This window comes from Xenia sp. Carnegie-2017, unplaced genomic scaffold, assembly GCF_021976095.1.
Source record: "Xenia sp. Carnegie-2017 unplaced genomic scaffold, XeniaSp_v1 HiC_scaffold_1, whole genome shotgun sequence".
In the NCBI taxonomy this organism is placed as follows: Eukaryota; Metazoa; Cnidaria; class Anthozoa; order Malacalcyonacea; family Xeniidae; genus Xenia; species Xenia sp. Carnegie-2017.
The window spans coordinates 7,308,494-7,324,067 of record NW_025813402.1 but is presented as its reverse complement, the minus strand read 5'-3'; the positions used below and the strand labels follow the sequence as shown (position 1 = coordinate 7,324,067).

General features: G+C 32.3%; 3 protein-coding genes across 3 annotated transcripts; 1 reads left to right on the top strand and 2 right to left on the bottom strand.

Moving 5' to 3' along the window:
- Positions 1 to 86: 86 nt before the first annotated feature.
- Positions 87 to 1,308, top strand: LOC124439437 (protein FAM151B-like). Its single transcript, XM_046989666.1, has 2 exons — positions 87 to 225; positions 385 to 1,308. The coding sequence occupies exons 1-2, from the start codon at positions 159 to 161 to the stop codon at positions 1,194 to 1,196; spliced, it is 879 nt and encodes a 292-aa protein (XP_046845622.1). The 5' UTR covers positions 87 to 158; the 3' UTR covers positions 1,197 to 1,308.
- Positions 1,309 to 1,326: 18 nt separating this feature from the next.
- On the bottom strand, positions 1,327 to 7,623 carry LOC124438394. The gene is made up of 14 exons (XM_046988529.1): positions 7,593 to 7,623; positions 7,208 to 7,217; positions 6,737 to 6,794; positions 6,546 to 6,656; positions 6,020 to 6,166; positions 5,767 to 5,851; positions 5,504 to 5,685; positions 4,505 to 4,603; positions 4,098 to 4,316; positions 3,649 to 3,767; positions 3,359 to 3,493; positions 3,129 to 3,222; positions 2,874 to 2,991; positions 1,327 to 2,051 (listed from the first exon to the last, which is right to left on the bottom strand). The coding sequence occupies exons 1-14, from the start codon at positions 7,621 to 7,623 to the stop codon at positions 1,861 to 1,863; spliced, it is 1,599 nt and encodes a 532-aa protein (XP_046844485.1). The 3' UTR covers positions 1,327 to 1,860.
- LOC124439446 lies at positions 7,134 to 11,146 on the bottom strand. The gene is made up of 10 exons (XM_046989673.1): positions 11,006 to 11,146; positions 10,854 to 10,943; positions 10,275 to 10,387; positions 9,708 to 9,839; positions 8,942 to 9,085; positions 8,413 to 8,486; positions 8,193 to 8,266; positions 7,998 to 8,107; positions 7,593 to 7,664; positions 7,134 to 7,217 (listed from the first exon to the last, which is right to left on the bottom strand). Exons 1-9 carry the CDS (start codon positions 11,067 to 11,069, stop codon positions 7,623 to 7,625), a joined length of 843 nt encoding a protein of 280 aa, XP_046845629.1. The 5' UTR covers positions 11,070 to 11,146; the 3' UTR covers positions 7,134 to 7,217; positions 7,593 to 7,622.
- Positions 11,147 to 15,574: the final 4,428 nt, after the last annotated feature.

Below are 15,574 nucleotides of genomic sequence, written 5' to 3'. Positions count from 1 at the left end.
TTCGGTATTCTCTAGTGTGATAAACTGATAAACAAAGAACTGTTTCAGGAGGGGGGGGGGGAGATTCGAGCACAATGGCTAGTCACTCTTACTTTAGGAGACTCAATGGACCCAAACGACGGCGCATTTTAATCTCAGTAACTGTATTCTCAGTAGTTATGTGCTTATCGTTGGTTGTTCTCGCCTTTAGTCTGTGTTGGCTATCGGAAACACAAATTCAGCTAAGTAAGTTTTACATTTAACAGCATTTAAACTTAATAGTTGATACATACTTTCGTTTAAATAACGAAGCAATGGAGCTGCATCGTTGCATCGAGCAACTACTAGGCTCTAATTAGCCTCTATTTACTGCAGCAGTAATGAACCCACAGTGTTGTTCAACAGGTGCAGGGTTGTTCTCAGAAAAAGACCCATTTGCTGATTTGAAGTATTTCAAGAAAAGGGATGCCAAGGATATTACATGGGCACATGCTGTAAATAGTCAAGATAAACTAAAGAAATATCTTGGAACAGACATTATGATGTTTGAAGCAGATGTTCTTATGAGATTCAATCAAAACAATACAGAACCTATAATGGCTCATCCCCCCGACAATGATAGCAACTTGACTTTGCAACAATTTCTTGTGGCAATGAAGCAGACTCGTAAAGGGATAAAACTTGACTTTAAGTCAATACAAGCTGTTGAACCAGGGATGAAATTACTTCAATCTGTCTACGGTAAAACAAAAGACAATCCTTTGTGGTTGAATGGCGATATTCTTACAGGTCCAGGTGCTAACTCTAAAACAAATCCTCCATTTGATGCAAAGATGTTCATCACAACTTGTACTATGGCGTACCCAAATGCCACCCTGTCCTTAGGATGGACCACTGAATGGTACAGTGGTATAAAAAATAAAAGTTATACACATGACATGGTGGAAAAAATGGAAAAAATATGTAGGAATACATCACAAATCATAACATTTCCTATACGGGCAGTGTATGTTCGAGATTCCTGGGGACCACTAAAATGGCTTCTTGATTCCAGTAAACGATACACTTTGACAATTTGGTCATCTGTCAATGATGATGTTGATGTACGCGATTTAATATTTTTAATTAAGCAGATTGATAAGAGACGACTATACATGGATTTGCCTCCAGACCTTAATAACGCCCTTCAAAAAGCATTGCAAAATGGAAATTATTGAATTCCTCAGTTGCATTGCTACAGCAAATAAAGCCTATTCCACCTAAAAAGCTATTTTTTGTAACACATAGTTGCAAGCAATGTGTTAAAATACACACTAAACCTATTGTAAATCAAAGTTTTTTTTCCAATTGTGATAAATAAGTTATTTTTAATGGAAAATAAATTAGGAATAATTAAGACTTGCCAATGCAAGATGGATTTACACTGAGCCAACCCAATAAGTTCCATGAATCATTGAAGACTTCAAATTACTGTCCTTATCTCTTCATTAAGAAAAGCTTCATAATGATGGAGGGTGGGTTTTCATTATCAACCGTAAATGCCCAAGTAAAAGTCTTTGCTTCTCAGCTCAATAACACTACACATGATGCTAACATCACAAACATTCAGGTGGCTATTTAGAAATGCTTCAAGGCAACAATGTAAGCTATGCTTCACAAATACTTCACATTTTGGAATCACTGGGGCAGGGGTGTTGTAACTTATATCTGGCATAAGGCACAAGAACAAAGATAATGAATGGTCTCTGTGTGTGTGGATGTTAAATTCAGGGTGGGAGGCATATTGTTTAAGACTTACAGTTAGTTTTTAAATTCTAATGCTAGTAAAAGATGCATCATTTTTTCAGAACTCTTCTGTTTCCACAAGGAAATCTGAAGGATTTACCAAGTACTGTTGAACAAACCTAACGATATCTTTCGCGTTGATACTTGCCAATACTTCATGAAGGTTTTTGAATTGTCCATAATGTCCAAATTAGGATAAAAGGCCGCTTGATGATGGTCAGATGCTTTTACGATACAGAGACGCGGGTAATGATGTAATGGTAACACTTGCTCATCATCTAACAACTCTAAATATAATTATCAAATATTCACAGTGCAGCATCCTGCTTATCAGTACTATTTTCGTAACTTGAAGTTAAAAGATGGGGTGAGGGTAAAAAAATGCAGAAATACATTCCTTTGCAAGTAAAATATACATGCAGCGCCCCGGTTCCCCCCGTGTATGCTGGGAAGAAAATTCAAAGCTCCAGACTAAATTTATATTCTTTAACTCGAAATACAACTTCAGCTTCTATTCTACCTTCAATCACGTTAATGACAGGCTTGAGCTGCGCAACAGAATAGAGAGATCACAGTTGACTGGATGCTGGAGTTCAGCAGCAGTACCAAAATGTATTGGTCTTCCGGAGACCTGGTTGGTCCTTTCTTATGACCCCGGGTGAAAAGACAAATGACTTGATGTATGCAAGCTACTGATTGATTTTTTCAATCAATATAGAAACATGAACTGTTGCCCTGGTGTGCGTTTGCATAGATTTTGAGCCTTAAAAGTGAATATGAGCTATATAAGTGTCTAAATTTTGACTTCGTTGAAAAATTTCCGTTAGCAGTACGAGAATTTGTGGCACCGCCATATTGCAAAATGCAAACAAAACGTTTAATCAATGTTGCGTATGAGAATTTGTATGGGCAGACGGTACTTGCTACCATTGAAAAAGTCAGTGTTTCTGGTACTTTAATGCCTTATAATAAGGCAGAAGCAAGATAATTGAGCAGTAACATTTCGTAGTCGTAGTTATAAAACTTGGCGCAGTTTTATGACATACAACATAAAATTTGAAGATAGTTATGAGTTCAAACCTCAGAGAAAAACACACACTCGCTTATACCTTGCTTTATATCATAGTTCCGAGGAACAAACTGCTTTGCCCACCAAGGGTATTCGTCAACATCGAGTGACGCAAACATCACGTGACGATATAGCTCATACGCAGCTTTATAGATTTCCTGAAGAGAAATTAAACAGATAGACGAATATTAGTTACAATGTTAGTGAGGAGGCGTCACGTGTACTTCTATTGCTGAAAATTAACTGAACTTAGTGCCAGTGAAAGAAGACAAAGAAGATGGTCAAAGTACTTTACCTGCAAAAAATGGCTTTTCTCCGTGATATTTTTGTTATGAGCTAAAACTATCACGATTGAAAAATCTTTCGAATGGGCGTCATTTCTCGATATCCTTAAATAATTAAGTTTGATAATTTACAGTGACTTCAAACTCAGCTTTGTGCAGAGAATCGTTGGAACGACACAACGTTTTACCAACTAACCAGCCACCTCCAAAAATTTCAGCAATCTTTTCATCAGTCCATTACCTGTCGATAATGTGAAATCCGTCATGCGATAGGTGTATTAAGGGCGATCGCGAATGGTCTCGAACAAACTTAACGATGTATTCCGAACATCGCGAATGATTATTTTCACATCGAAATCTTTTATCGAGCAAATAGCTATAAGTAAATAATAATTGAAAAAAGAAACAAATAGCTTCGAATTGATGGCAACTGTTGTAGTGTAAGTAGTTCTATGAGACAAAAGATGATCATGTAAAATGTGCCTTTATTGAGTTTTTAAACATATGTAGATGTACCAATTCTTCACTTACCTGTGAGAATTGTGGAATTTGTGCAAGTTCGTGTCCTGTTCATTGTGTATCGTGTTTGCAACAGGGACCCCAAGCTCGAAGAGTTTTGCATGAACGTCATCACTTCGAAATAGCTCCAACTAAAAATTCAATCACGTGGTTTTCATAATTTGAACAATCAAAACTGAGACTCCGTGTCGTCACAGTATAAGGAATAACAGTAGAACCACTTCGCATTTAAGAAAATTCAATTGATTGGCTGCCAACATTGTATTCACGTGCGTAATAAAATATGCATCATACAGTAGACAACATTTCAATGCAGTGTCCAACTGTTTCTTCGATAAACTGTGACGTCGTGAAGAATCAACTTTTCTACATTTCTGAAGATGCAATTCTTCAACATAAATAAAAAATCACAACATTGGACCATAAAACTTCTCATGACTGGAATGGGTTCATTTTCGCACCTTAATTAAAAACAAGTTCTTATCGTCAATGTGTCTCATATCTTCGGTGACTCCGAAGTCTTTCGTCATCGTGACGTAACAAGTGGCTTTACCAAACAGCATTTCACAAGTGGTTTGAAAACACTGGAACGAGTACCATTTGTCGTAGAATTCAGCAGGTAAGTAAAGCAGGGCGTGATGGCGAGTAATGACCGTTCCCACCAATATAACATCGTGAATCTTCATCAATCAAACATGAAATCATATCAAATTATATAAAATGCCATTCTAATGATGTAACAAATTTCACTAATGAAATAATATCAAGTCATACAAATTGCCTTTCTAATGATGTAACGAACTGCAGTTATGAAATTATATCAAATTATATAAAATGCCGCTGTAATGATGTAAAGAATTGAACATACTCTTACAAATTGCTGCGATTCGATATGACGTAGTAAATAATCTTTATTGACACTTGGGAGAGAATTTTTATTCAGCCACTCCAAAATTTGCTCCATCGGCTGTGGAAATTAGAGGATAAATCGTTTTATATATACTATACACACAATATTAAAAAACCTATTCGAGGTAAGATGCACGAATTCTGAGTGTAATAAAAAAACGAGTTGAATCGTTCAAGTGACAAAAATAGACTTAAATACCTAGCTCTATTCAACAGACACTGGTAAGAAAAGTACTTTAGTCATGACTTAAAGTTATTATGCCATACATTAAACTATCACGATGATTTTTCTGTACATTTTATCCCATTTTCAAAGTCCAAACAATTCGTAATTTTTTATCAACTCATTTAATTGTTCCTTCACACGCATTTTCCACTTAAACTTTGCAAACTGCTATCGCTTGCTGACGCTTAATTCTTTTCCATGGAATCACTTGCTTCCACTCACTATGCACGTGCATAAAAAAAAACCCTTTCACCGGGCTTCATACAAATTGTTTATGGCTTGAAGCCACAATCATTGCAAGTCAGCAGAAGGCAAATTGGGGATCGACCATTGATCTGAAAAAATAATACCTGGATAGAGCTTCTACGTATGAAACCATTATGAAAATTGAAGCCAGTTTTGATTTTACACATCCGATTCTTGGAATCACTCAATTACAATATGGCGTAGAGTTAGCTGAGCGATAGCGACGATGCTTTGTCCTTGCTACACACTGATTGTTATTCCCAAAACTGCTGCTATTGATGTACAAGTAATTTTGGACAAAACATCGTCGCAATCGCTGAGCTAACTCTGCGCCATATTGTAATTAAGTGGTCCCAAGAATCGGGTGTGTAAAATCAAAACTGGCTTCAAGTTTCATACGTAGAAGCTCTATCCAGGTACTAATTTTTCAGATCAATGGGATAGACATGCAACAAAGTATTTGTCAATTTATTCATGATAGTTTACCTCAAAAGACCTATGATAATCCAATACGGTGTGTGGAGTTTGAACGTTATCTGTGATGCAACGTGAAAGATGCAAACACGGGGTACCACGATAGAGTTTCGCTGAAGGATATCCATGGACATCTTGTTGCTCGCATAATGATGAGCTTATTGAGCAGTTGACCAGATAAACTTTAGTTTTAGCTAAAATAAGAAAGAATCATTGTTTTATAAAATGTTATGTGCAATGTTCACAAATTAAAACAAATTAATGTTTTTGCTTACCATATTGCTGAATAATTTCCGAGAGTTTTTCCATTTGCGGGAGTATAATTTTGCAATAACGACAGTTTTTGATGATGAAAAATACCTGAGAGAAAATGAACAAAAATTTGAAAAAAAAGCAAAGAAAACGCATGAATTGTAATGGTAAAAAGAGCATAATCGTAGGAAAGATATATTTAAAAAATCATAAAATAAAATTTATGCGTATACAGTAACTAAAGTGCTAGTTTGACAATGATTGCTGCATCAGTACCACAGACACTCTTGGTGAATCGTCGCATTCTTTAAAACTACTCTTAGAAATGGGACATCTTGACGCTTCTATCACCGCTGACCAGTCAAGTTCAGTTAACAAAGTTAGGTTGCCAACTTTTCTTTCTTTCTTTCGTTTCTTTTCCTTCTGTGGTAAGAATTAAGAGCACGGGGATAATAGCTACAAATCTACACATTCCTCATGATAAAATCGTTGTATTGAGGTTGGTTTTTCCCACTACGATGAATGAGTACATAAACAAATACAACAGTTGATTGAATTGATTGTATGGAGAGTGAACGACATAATGATCGACACCCAAACATAGTAAAGATGTAGTACATATAGGTACATGTGAGTACATGGGTTGAGTTAATTGATTCATAAAGTGCAAATGATCTATCAAACACTGTTGTTACTTGTTTTGAGATGAATGAATCCATATTTAACACGTTTATTGCTAATCTCTTTTGTAGAACGCATTCGTGTCCGATAAATCACCAAGTAGAATGTTAGAAACCCTTACTGAAAAATTATCCACGGGTAATTCAAACGAGTTTACATCGATGTATCTTTCGACAACATTTGTGACATTTGCAGCTTGACAAGTTCCATGTGAATAAGGACTTAAACACTCCTACAAATAAATCACCAAGATTAGAAAAGTGCGTCCGCTTCATAAGTTTGTAATACTGTTTTAAAATGAGATCGAGGAACCTTTTCAGCGTCATCGTCATCTTCAATGCAACGTTTATTATCAACCAGATTTATATCACTTGATTTTATGATTCGGTTTTCAGAAGCATTGATAACAGTTGATTAAAATCTAACAAAGTGTTGATTACTTCTTGGCGAATAATGATTTCTAAGTGAAGAAATAGAATTTTGGAAATTATCGTTTCGTTGGATTTGATATGAAAAAATTTGACTACGATTTGATTTCTTGGCATTAATTTTGAGGATATAATTATATGAAGAAAATTAAGAGTCACATCTTTTCAAATTGACATTGCCAAAAACCATTCAGTTCGTCAAAAGATATGAAAGCAAAGTGTTTCCAACATAGAAAAAGCATTCAACAAGTAAGTTGTAGGTTTTTGAACCGCTATCTTACCGTATGGTTCCATCAATTCTTGCCAAAAAAGGACAAACACGGGAAAACCATGAATTTTCGTGCTGTTGATATACCTTGAGAAAACTATAGAGAGAAACAAAATTAAGTTAATGGATGCACACCGCATGCAAATTTAATTTATAAAGTATATGCAGTAAGTATATGACAACTAAATACTTCCATATACCCAACATGCAACAGGAGCATGACACATCAAAAATACACGACATGGATTTTACAATAAGTTATATACAACTGAAACATGAGAGTGAATTACGATAATTTACATAAATTCACATAAAGTTTTGATGAATCATGAATTATAATTCAAACAATTGAAAATACACGTCCTTGACTTTAATTCACTTTTTCACTTTAATTCACTAATTCACATTTCTGTGGGTGTGTTTGGCTGAATATCCCTTTTTTAGGATCTCTATAAAAACTTCAAAACATTACCTCGGGAGTTGTTTCCTTCATTAACATCCATCAACCTGAATACCAAAGGCAAGTTTCTGCACCAAAGCTTCTCTGCAAGTTTTTTGAAATTCACGAAATATTTCAACGAATCGGGATTGGAAAACGAGACAAAAAGGACGATACTGGGAGGGTGTTGGTACTTTGTCTCAATTATCTCGCGTAGAAACCCTTCCTAAAATGGAGCCTGTTATATCAAACATCCTCATACATCTTGAAAGCGATATTCAAGGATGAACACTGAAATTTTATAGGTTTACAATAGCAAAATACGTATAAAAATTAACGTTACTACGAACAACATAGATACATTCATGAGCTGTAAAAAAGTTGAGTTTTTGCAGTATAAAGATGATAAAACATCACCCAGCATCTCATCATACCAACCTCATTCATAAATACATCTTCGAGAGACATTAATGCAAGCTGCATACTAGCTGAAGAAACTCTTTCGCTTCCTTCCAATGCTCGAGCATAGGTCTTCTGTTGTATCCAAACTACATGCAACATAAACACCACGACATTTTATTGTGTTCTCTCTACTGTATATACGTAAAGCTAACGGGAGAACATGATGTAAACCTTCATAAGAAAAGATAAGTATTGCAGGATATTTCTTAATACCACGAACTAACTTTTCCTTCGGAATATCTTTCCTAGAAATGTTGAAGAATATCTTAGAATCACAAATATCTCAAAATAATTATCAAAGAAAATGCTAACTACGAACATGTAAGAATCACAATCTAACGAAGACGTTTTCTAATTAAAGAAAAAATAAACGATTTACAAGAAAACTTACCGAGATGTCGACGTTATAATTTTGGGGCTGATTACCATAAAATTGAAAATGTTAGAACTGTGTGCCTGTTTCACCTAAATAGATACATTCACATGTCTGTAATTATTACTTAAATAAATCTACAGAACCCTTTAGTTTTACCAAAATAATTGAGTGTACAAATTTCAACGGACATCATTCGTGATCTTGCAGGACTTCATTAACATTTTTATAGAATCCCGCTAACGACTTTCAGATGACATTAGACAGTCTTAGAGAGTTAGAATTTCTAACAAAGATAACAAGAATTGCTCAACTGTTCTAAGAATTCTGCTTGAGTGGCAAAGCCAGCTAAATTTATTCACTTAGCTATTTTATTCAAGCAGCTATTTCTTGCTTGAATTCTTTTTTGTGTTCCGTGACTGATAAAATAGTTACTTAAATTAATTTAAAAAAAAAACGAAGAAAAAGTATGCACAGCAGGAGTAAAAATTTCGGCTGACTTCTCCACCTCACTGCTTGTACAGCACCACACATGAATCAAGCTCACCTCTTGAAGAGTTTTCTTTATTGTTGAAAGATATTCTTTACTCATAATCATTAGAATAGAGATGGCTTCCTGATTTTTCAAGATCACATCACTCACTTCAGTCAACGATTTTACAAACTTTGGTCGTGATCGATATTCTTTTGACTAAAGCCATGACATGGAAAAGAAACAAATCGTATTTAAAAGAAGTGAAAGGAGTATTATTTTTTGCAGTCTAAAATCATATTTACACAATGTCATCAAAGTGGGCTATAGAAGCGAACTGAATGACGTAGACTGCAAGTATAGAATGTCGTTTAAATATAAAGTTATGGAAGTAATAGTGCGCTCAGTGAAAATAAAGACAGAGCAAAATAACATTACTAATGTACAGTACAATAATATAATATTTCCATAAATTTGCTACGTACACCACGCAGTTTCACGCATATATTATCATTGGGCGAATCTGTGAAACACCTTGAAACACCATGAACCATACACTCTATGCCAGAGTGTAGAAGGGAGTCCCCAAAATTGACACAACCAGAAAGTAACAATTACATTCAAATAAATCAATACAATATGCATATTTCACAAACTGCTCTACCAGTTCGAGCACTTTCGTGATTGGTTGGAAAGTCAAAACAAAAGATGTCTTCAATGATTTCACTCCAGCGGTGTATAATGCATAAAATATATTGGTCCCACTGGAGGCTCCCCCCAAAATAATGCAACATGTCAGTAGCACTTGAGTGTGCAAAAAATTATCTAGCAGACCACTTACCACTTGTTTAAACCATCTTCTGAGAGATTTCTGAGATTTATTTTGAAAGAGAAATTCAAAGGGTAGATCATCGCCAATGTCACATTGTAAGGAAGGCAATACCCGAGGGTATAAAGTTGGTGGAGGTGATATCTAGAAAACATAAAAATATTGAATTATAATTGATTCATTTCACAGCTGGTTTGCAAGTATTTAATATTTTATTATTTATACTAAATACTTCAGTCCAAAAGGGATTCTAGGCATTACATCAACCGCTTTATTAATCATGGATGGATTTTCATAATTTTTACAGAGGTAGTAAAATTTTAGGGGAATAGCTTATAACAAAGTGACGAAAGAGAAAGTAAGCAGTGTGGATTTTAGGGGTAATGAAATCACTAAAGGTAGTGAAACCACTGAAGGTAGTATAGAAACTTGAAACACTGAACAGAAAAACTCAGTTGAACTGTGCTACTGATTTATTGCCTATAATGTGAAGTATATTACAGTTGCAGAATATATAATACCAGTACAATCTATCTATAAAATTCTAATACATTGTAACTAGTTGTTTGAGCAAATAACCTGTATGATATCCTCAATCTGTACACTTCCTATCTTCCATTCAGCACAGTGCTTCTTTGCAAATTTTGATTCAATGAACTTTGAAAGCAAGTTGTCAAAATTTGGTAACAAGCCTAGAAACATAATATCAGCATAAATTAGTTTAAAATGAGAAAAACATATTGCATAAATGAAATGAGCTTGGGACAAGACAAAATGTGGAATAACACAATAACTAAATTGGTGGAAATTTGCTGTGATTTCGTTTTATTCTAATGTTCTAATTACCTAAGAAATATAAGCCCCATGATCATACCATGTAGACTGTTCTGTAACTATGTGTTTACTTTGGTAATCAGTACTCAACATGACCAGTTATTATTGAAAATGTACGGCTTGTTTGAATATTTTTTCCCACAACAATGTACCAACTAAATTATTCGTAAGCTCTAAGCCCCTCCCCTGGTTCTAATTTCCAAAGATCGACAAACCTCAGTCTTTATAATCATATCAAATATAAACATGCTGATGAAAATTGCTTCAAAGTGTACTGAAGAAAAAAGCAGCGATTTCTAAGCCAGCATCTGTCTTTAGCATTACCTTCACGTGTAAAATATGCACAAACAGGACGTCCGCTGTGTGTTTGTTGCAAAATGGAAATTGGAAGTGGTGGCAGTAATGTAACATGGCCTAAGCAATAAAAAACTTTACTAACTTTAAACAATAAAGAAAGAAGTATCAGAAATTTATACCTTCAATGTGTTTCCAAACTAAATTAAACAAAATCAACAAAAAAATATGAATTGTAGATGACATAGTTCATCAATATGAATTGTAGATGACTTTATTTGCTCACATTATATGTAAACAAAACACAAAGCTGTTGCGTTGACAACACTCAATTCCATCCGCTATATTGATAAATATATTTACTTTCCCTAAATTAGTAGGAAAACTTTGTTGATCAAATTATTCATTTACCTTGCATGTTCAAGAAAAACATGATTAACTTAGCTATATCAGGGCCGCATTACAACCAGATAGGAGCTAGAGCTCCTTCAACCAATAACTGAATTTTTCCGTAGATAGTTGATTTATTTATCAGTTCCGATGTATTTTAGATTGCTCTACATTTTGGCAAAGCTCTATATTGTGTTTAATTTTAGCTATTGCTGCTGCATATTGATGTATAATCAAGAAAAAAATAAAATTGTTTTAAAATATGAACAGTACAGAGCTTTTACCTAATTTTAAAAGAAAATAAAAAATTAAAGGTAAGACATGTATCCTTGAACTTTCTCTTCTGCTGAACAAGGTATGTTTGATTAAAACATAGTTGTTTTTCCATCACAATCTCATTTGATAAAATCAATACAAAAGTCACTTTCTAAATAATCAGTAAGATTTTACTATAGACTACAAATTAAAGTGGCATAGAGATTTATTGTTGTGCATAATATTATAAGTGTATACAAAGACCTGTGTTAAGGAACAAACTTATTGAATATGGAATAGCTAAATTTAAGAAAATATTTTAAAGATGATACAACAAGTTTCAAAAAGTATCAGATAAATTAATTTATGATGTTTATTACAAGACAAAAAATTGATCTATTCTTAAAGATCATGGTCTCTATTGCCCATTTAATATGAATAATAACTTTCAATACATAATAACATTGTAATCAAGTATTATTCCTCAAACAAAGTATCGGTGATTATGAATTAGAAAATATTCAGCTAGAATATGAAACATTGAAAATCAAGAAATTGCAGATGAGATAACAAATCTATATTCTATAGGTAGAAGCCTATTTTCCATCATATAACTCTTAGGAGTTACAGAATATTAATGTCAATGTGCCTCGAGTATGAAAGGCATTGTACTACTATTCACAGAAATTCAATTAGTGATAGTGAATTTTTATATCCATTAATCGATTCAGTTAAAATCAATGAAGGTTCACCAAATTGTATTTTCGCAATATGGAAAAAGTATTTTATGAAGAAGCAAGAAGTTTTGATAAACTAAAATAGATTGCTTCATGACAATTGAAAAATTTTATAAGGATAAATTTGCAGTTATCGACGCACCTTTCAAAAAAAAATATTGCTTAACGGAAAACGTCATGAATACCAAAATGGCATTCTGAGAAATAAAAAACACATATACAAAGATTTAAACTGTTACATCTATGTTATCAGTGATGCTATTCAATTTGTTAATAATGATTTACAAAGTATTCAGTTAATAACAAGTAATATATAATGAACACTCTTTAATATGATTATTGTGGCTGCTTGTGGTGGACTGTTATTGGAATGTTGGAAAACTTTAATAGACAATTCATTATTTTATTATGTATTCATATTACTATCAAGAATGGAAATATATATGTTCTTTTATTAAAGTAAATCTGATCAAGATCTCTAGTATTGGTAAAATATGTTAGTGCCATATAGTACAAATAGTCTTATTATACTTGATGACTGTGGTAGTTGCACATGAAAATAGAACATCATTAGTATTTATCTTTCAATGTCTGTATTATACTCACTTTTGTGATTACACAGCAATTGACTAGTATTTCTAAACCTTTGAAAATATAAGTTTAGTTACATTTTATAATATAATGCAATGATATCAAACCATAATGAATATCTTTATGGTGTTGAAGAACTATAGAAGAAATAACAAAATTGATAATGTATGCATTTTCAAAACTTGTTCCATCAATGGAAAATTGTTATTGCAATAAAACATGTGTTAATATATATACAAAACGTAAAGAGCTGAAAAATTGATGATATAATTAATGAAATTGATTCTCAAAAATTATCCAGTATGTGATGATAATATACAAGATAAACAGCAAAATTTTAATAAAAGAGATCAACTACTTAAATTAGCTGAAGATGGTAATTTAGACAAGTCAGTTGCTTACATTAAAAAAGCTAGCCAAAAAATTATTGATAAATTATATACTGAATACGAGAAAAAACGATTACAAAAAGCTAATGAGTTTTTAACTGATTTAGTTATATCCAAATTTTCAGATATATTAAAAGAGTTTAATGCTATTGAAGATTCCAAAGAATTAACAAAACAGCTTAAATCAGACGATTTTAAAACGAGATGTGTACAGTTTAGAAAAAATATCACCAATTTTATAGGATTTTATCTGGTAATAACAACTATTAAACATGTTTATGAACATAAAAATAATAAACCGGAAATCTGAGGAATAATATAAATGAGCTTATTTTATGGACATGATAAAACAGATATTAATGTAAATATACAAGGATCATTAGATAAAACACAACTATAGATCACTACTATACTAAAACCAAGCTGATGGTAAATTTAATGACTACTATACTAAAACACAAGCTGATGGTAAGTATGCTTTGATTTCTAATTTACTAAAATATTATACTAAAACACAAGCTGATAATAAATATGTTTTGTTTCAAGATTAGGCAACTATTATACAAAAATGAAACAAATGGTAAGTATGCTTTAAGTTCTAATTTAAATAAATATTACACAAAGACTGAAACAGATGGTAAGTATGCTTTGACTAATTTAAATAACTATTATACTAAAACACAAGCTGATGGTAAATATTAGACTGAAACAGATGGTAAGTATGCTTTGACTTCTAATTTAAATAACTATTATACTAAAACACAAGCTGATGGTAAGTATGCTTTGACTTCTAATTTAAATAACTATTATAATAAAACTCAAGTTGATGGTAAATATTATACAAAGACTGAAACAGATGGTAAGTATGCTTTAAGTTCTAATTTAAATAAATATTACACAAAGACTGAAACAGATGGTAAGTATGCTTTGACTTCTAATTTAAATAACTATTATACTAAAACACAAACTGATGGTAAATTTAATGACTACTATACTAAAACACAAGCTGATGGTAAGTATGCTTTAAATTCTAATTTAAATAACTATTATACTAAAACACAAACTGATAATAAGTATGTTTTAAATTTAAGATTAGCCAATTATTACACAAAAAATGAAATAGATGATATAGTAAATAGTAAAGTAGTATATCAAAGTAACCAATTAAATTATACCACAAATGATAGCCAACGAAATATTATCAGAATTGTTTTTAATAATATTACATTTATTGAATTTACACTTTTATTAATAAATACATCTGATAACTCTAAAACAGTTAAATTAGATATTATGGTAGATAAGATTAACAAAAAATTTATCATTAAAATAACAAATGATAACGAAAAAAAGATAGCTAATGCATTACTAGATTTATATTATGTATACTGTTCTGATGATAATTTAAACTATATTTATATTATTATTGAACAAAAAAAATCTGCAGTTTCACTAGGTTATAACGAATGGAAAAGAAAATGGCTGACAGCATTTAATGGATTAACCAAAATTCAAGTTTATTCACACCATCAATCTACATTATCTATGAGATATAATGGTTATTCACCAAATTTCGGGGCTACTATAAAAGATAATATTTTATCAACTAAAAAATTTGTAAATGATGAAATCGAAAAATTAAAAAAATTTATTAAAGATAACTATCAAACTAAAAATCAAGATGAATAACTGTTTGTAATTAATACAAAAGCGATATACAAAAAGATTCAAAATCCTGAAACAATTAGTAAAAACACTTTTAACAAAAATTATATAAAACATATAGATTCCATAGTTTGTAAAACATTGTATTATTATACATGCGCTGATGAAATGTGCTATCTACATTAAACAACCATTGTTAAGAACATGCACTAAGACACGCGCTTCATGGACAAATTAAAAAACATATAGATTCCATATTTTTAAACGATAGATTGTAAAAGAGCATATATTAATCCTCTGTTATTCGATGAATATTCTTCGAATATTCTTCGAATCAATGAGACCCCAATTTTCACTTCGTGAAAATTTTATCGTCGAGAATTTTCTCCATCCTGCTCGATCACTTCGTGATCTGCGCTGTCCCTCAAACCAATGCTTAACACTTGGAGTTATTAACACTTGATTAACGGTTTTGAAGAGCATTTTAAGCCTCTGTTATTCTCGAATATTCTTCGAATATTCATCGAATCTAGGTGGAACCCGATTTTTCACGAAGTGAAAACTACCACCTTTCCAGAATTCTCGGGGATCATTCCTGCTCAATTTTAGGCTAAAATCTGCCTTGATTTCCGAACCGATGCTTTCTTAACATTTGTTTGTAAAGACCGTTTTTAAAAACATATAGATTCCATATTTTAAACGATAGATTGTAAACTCGAGTTTT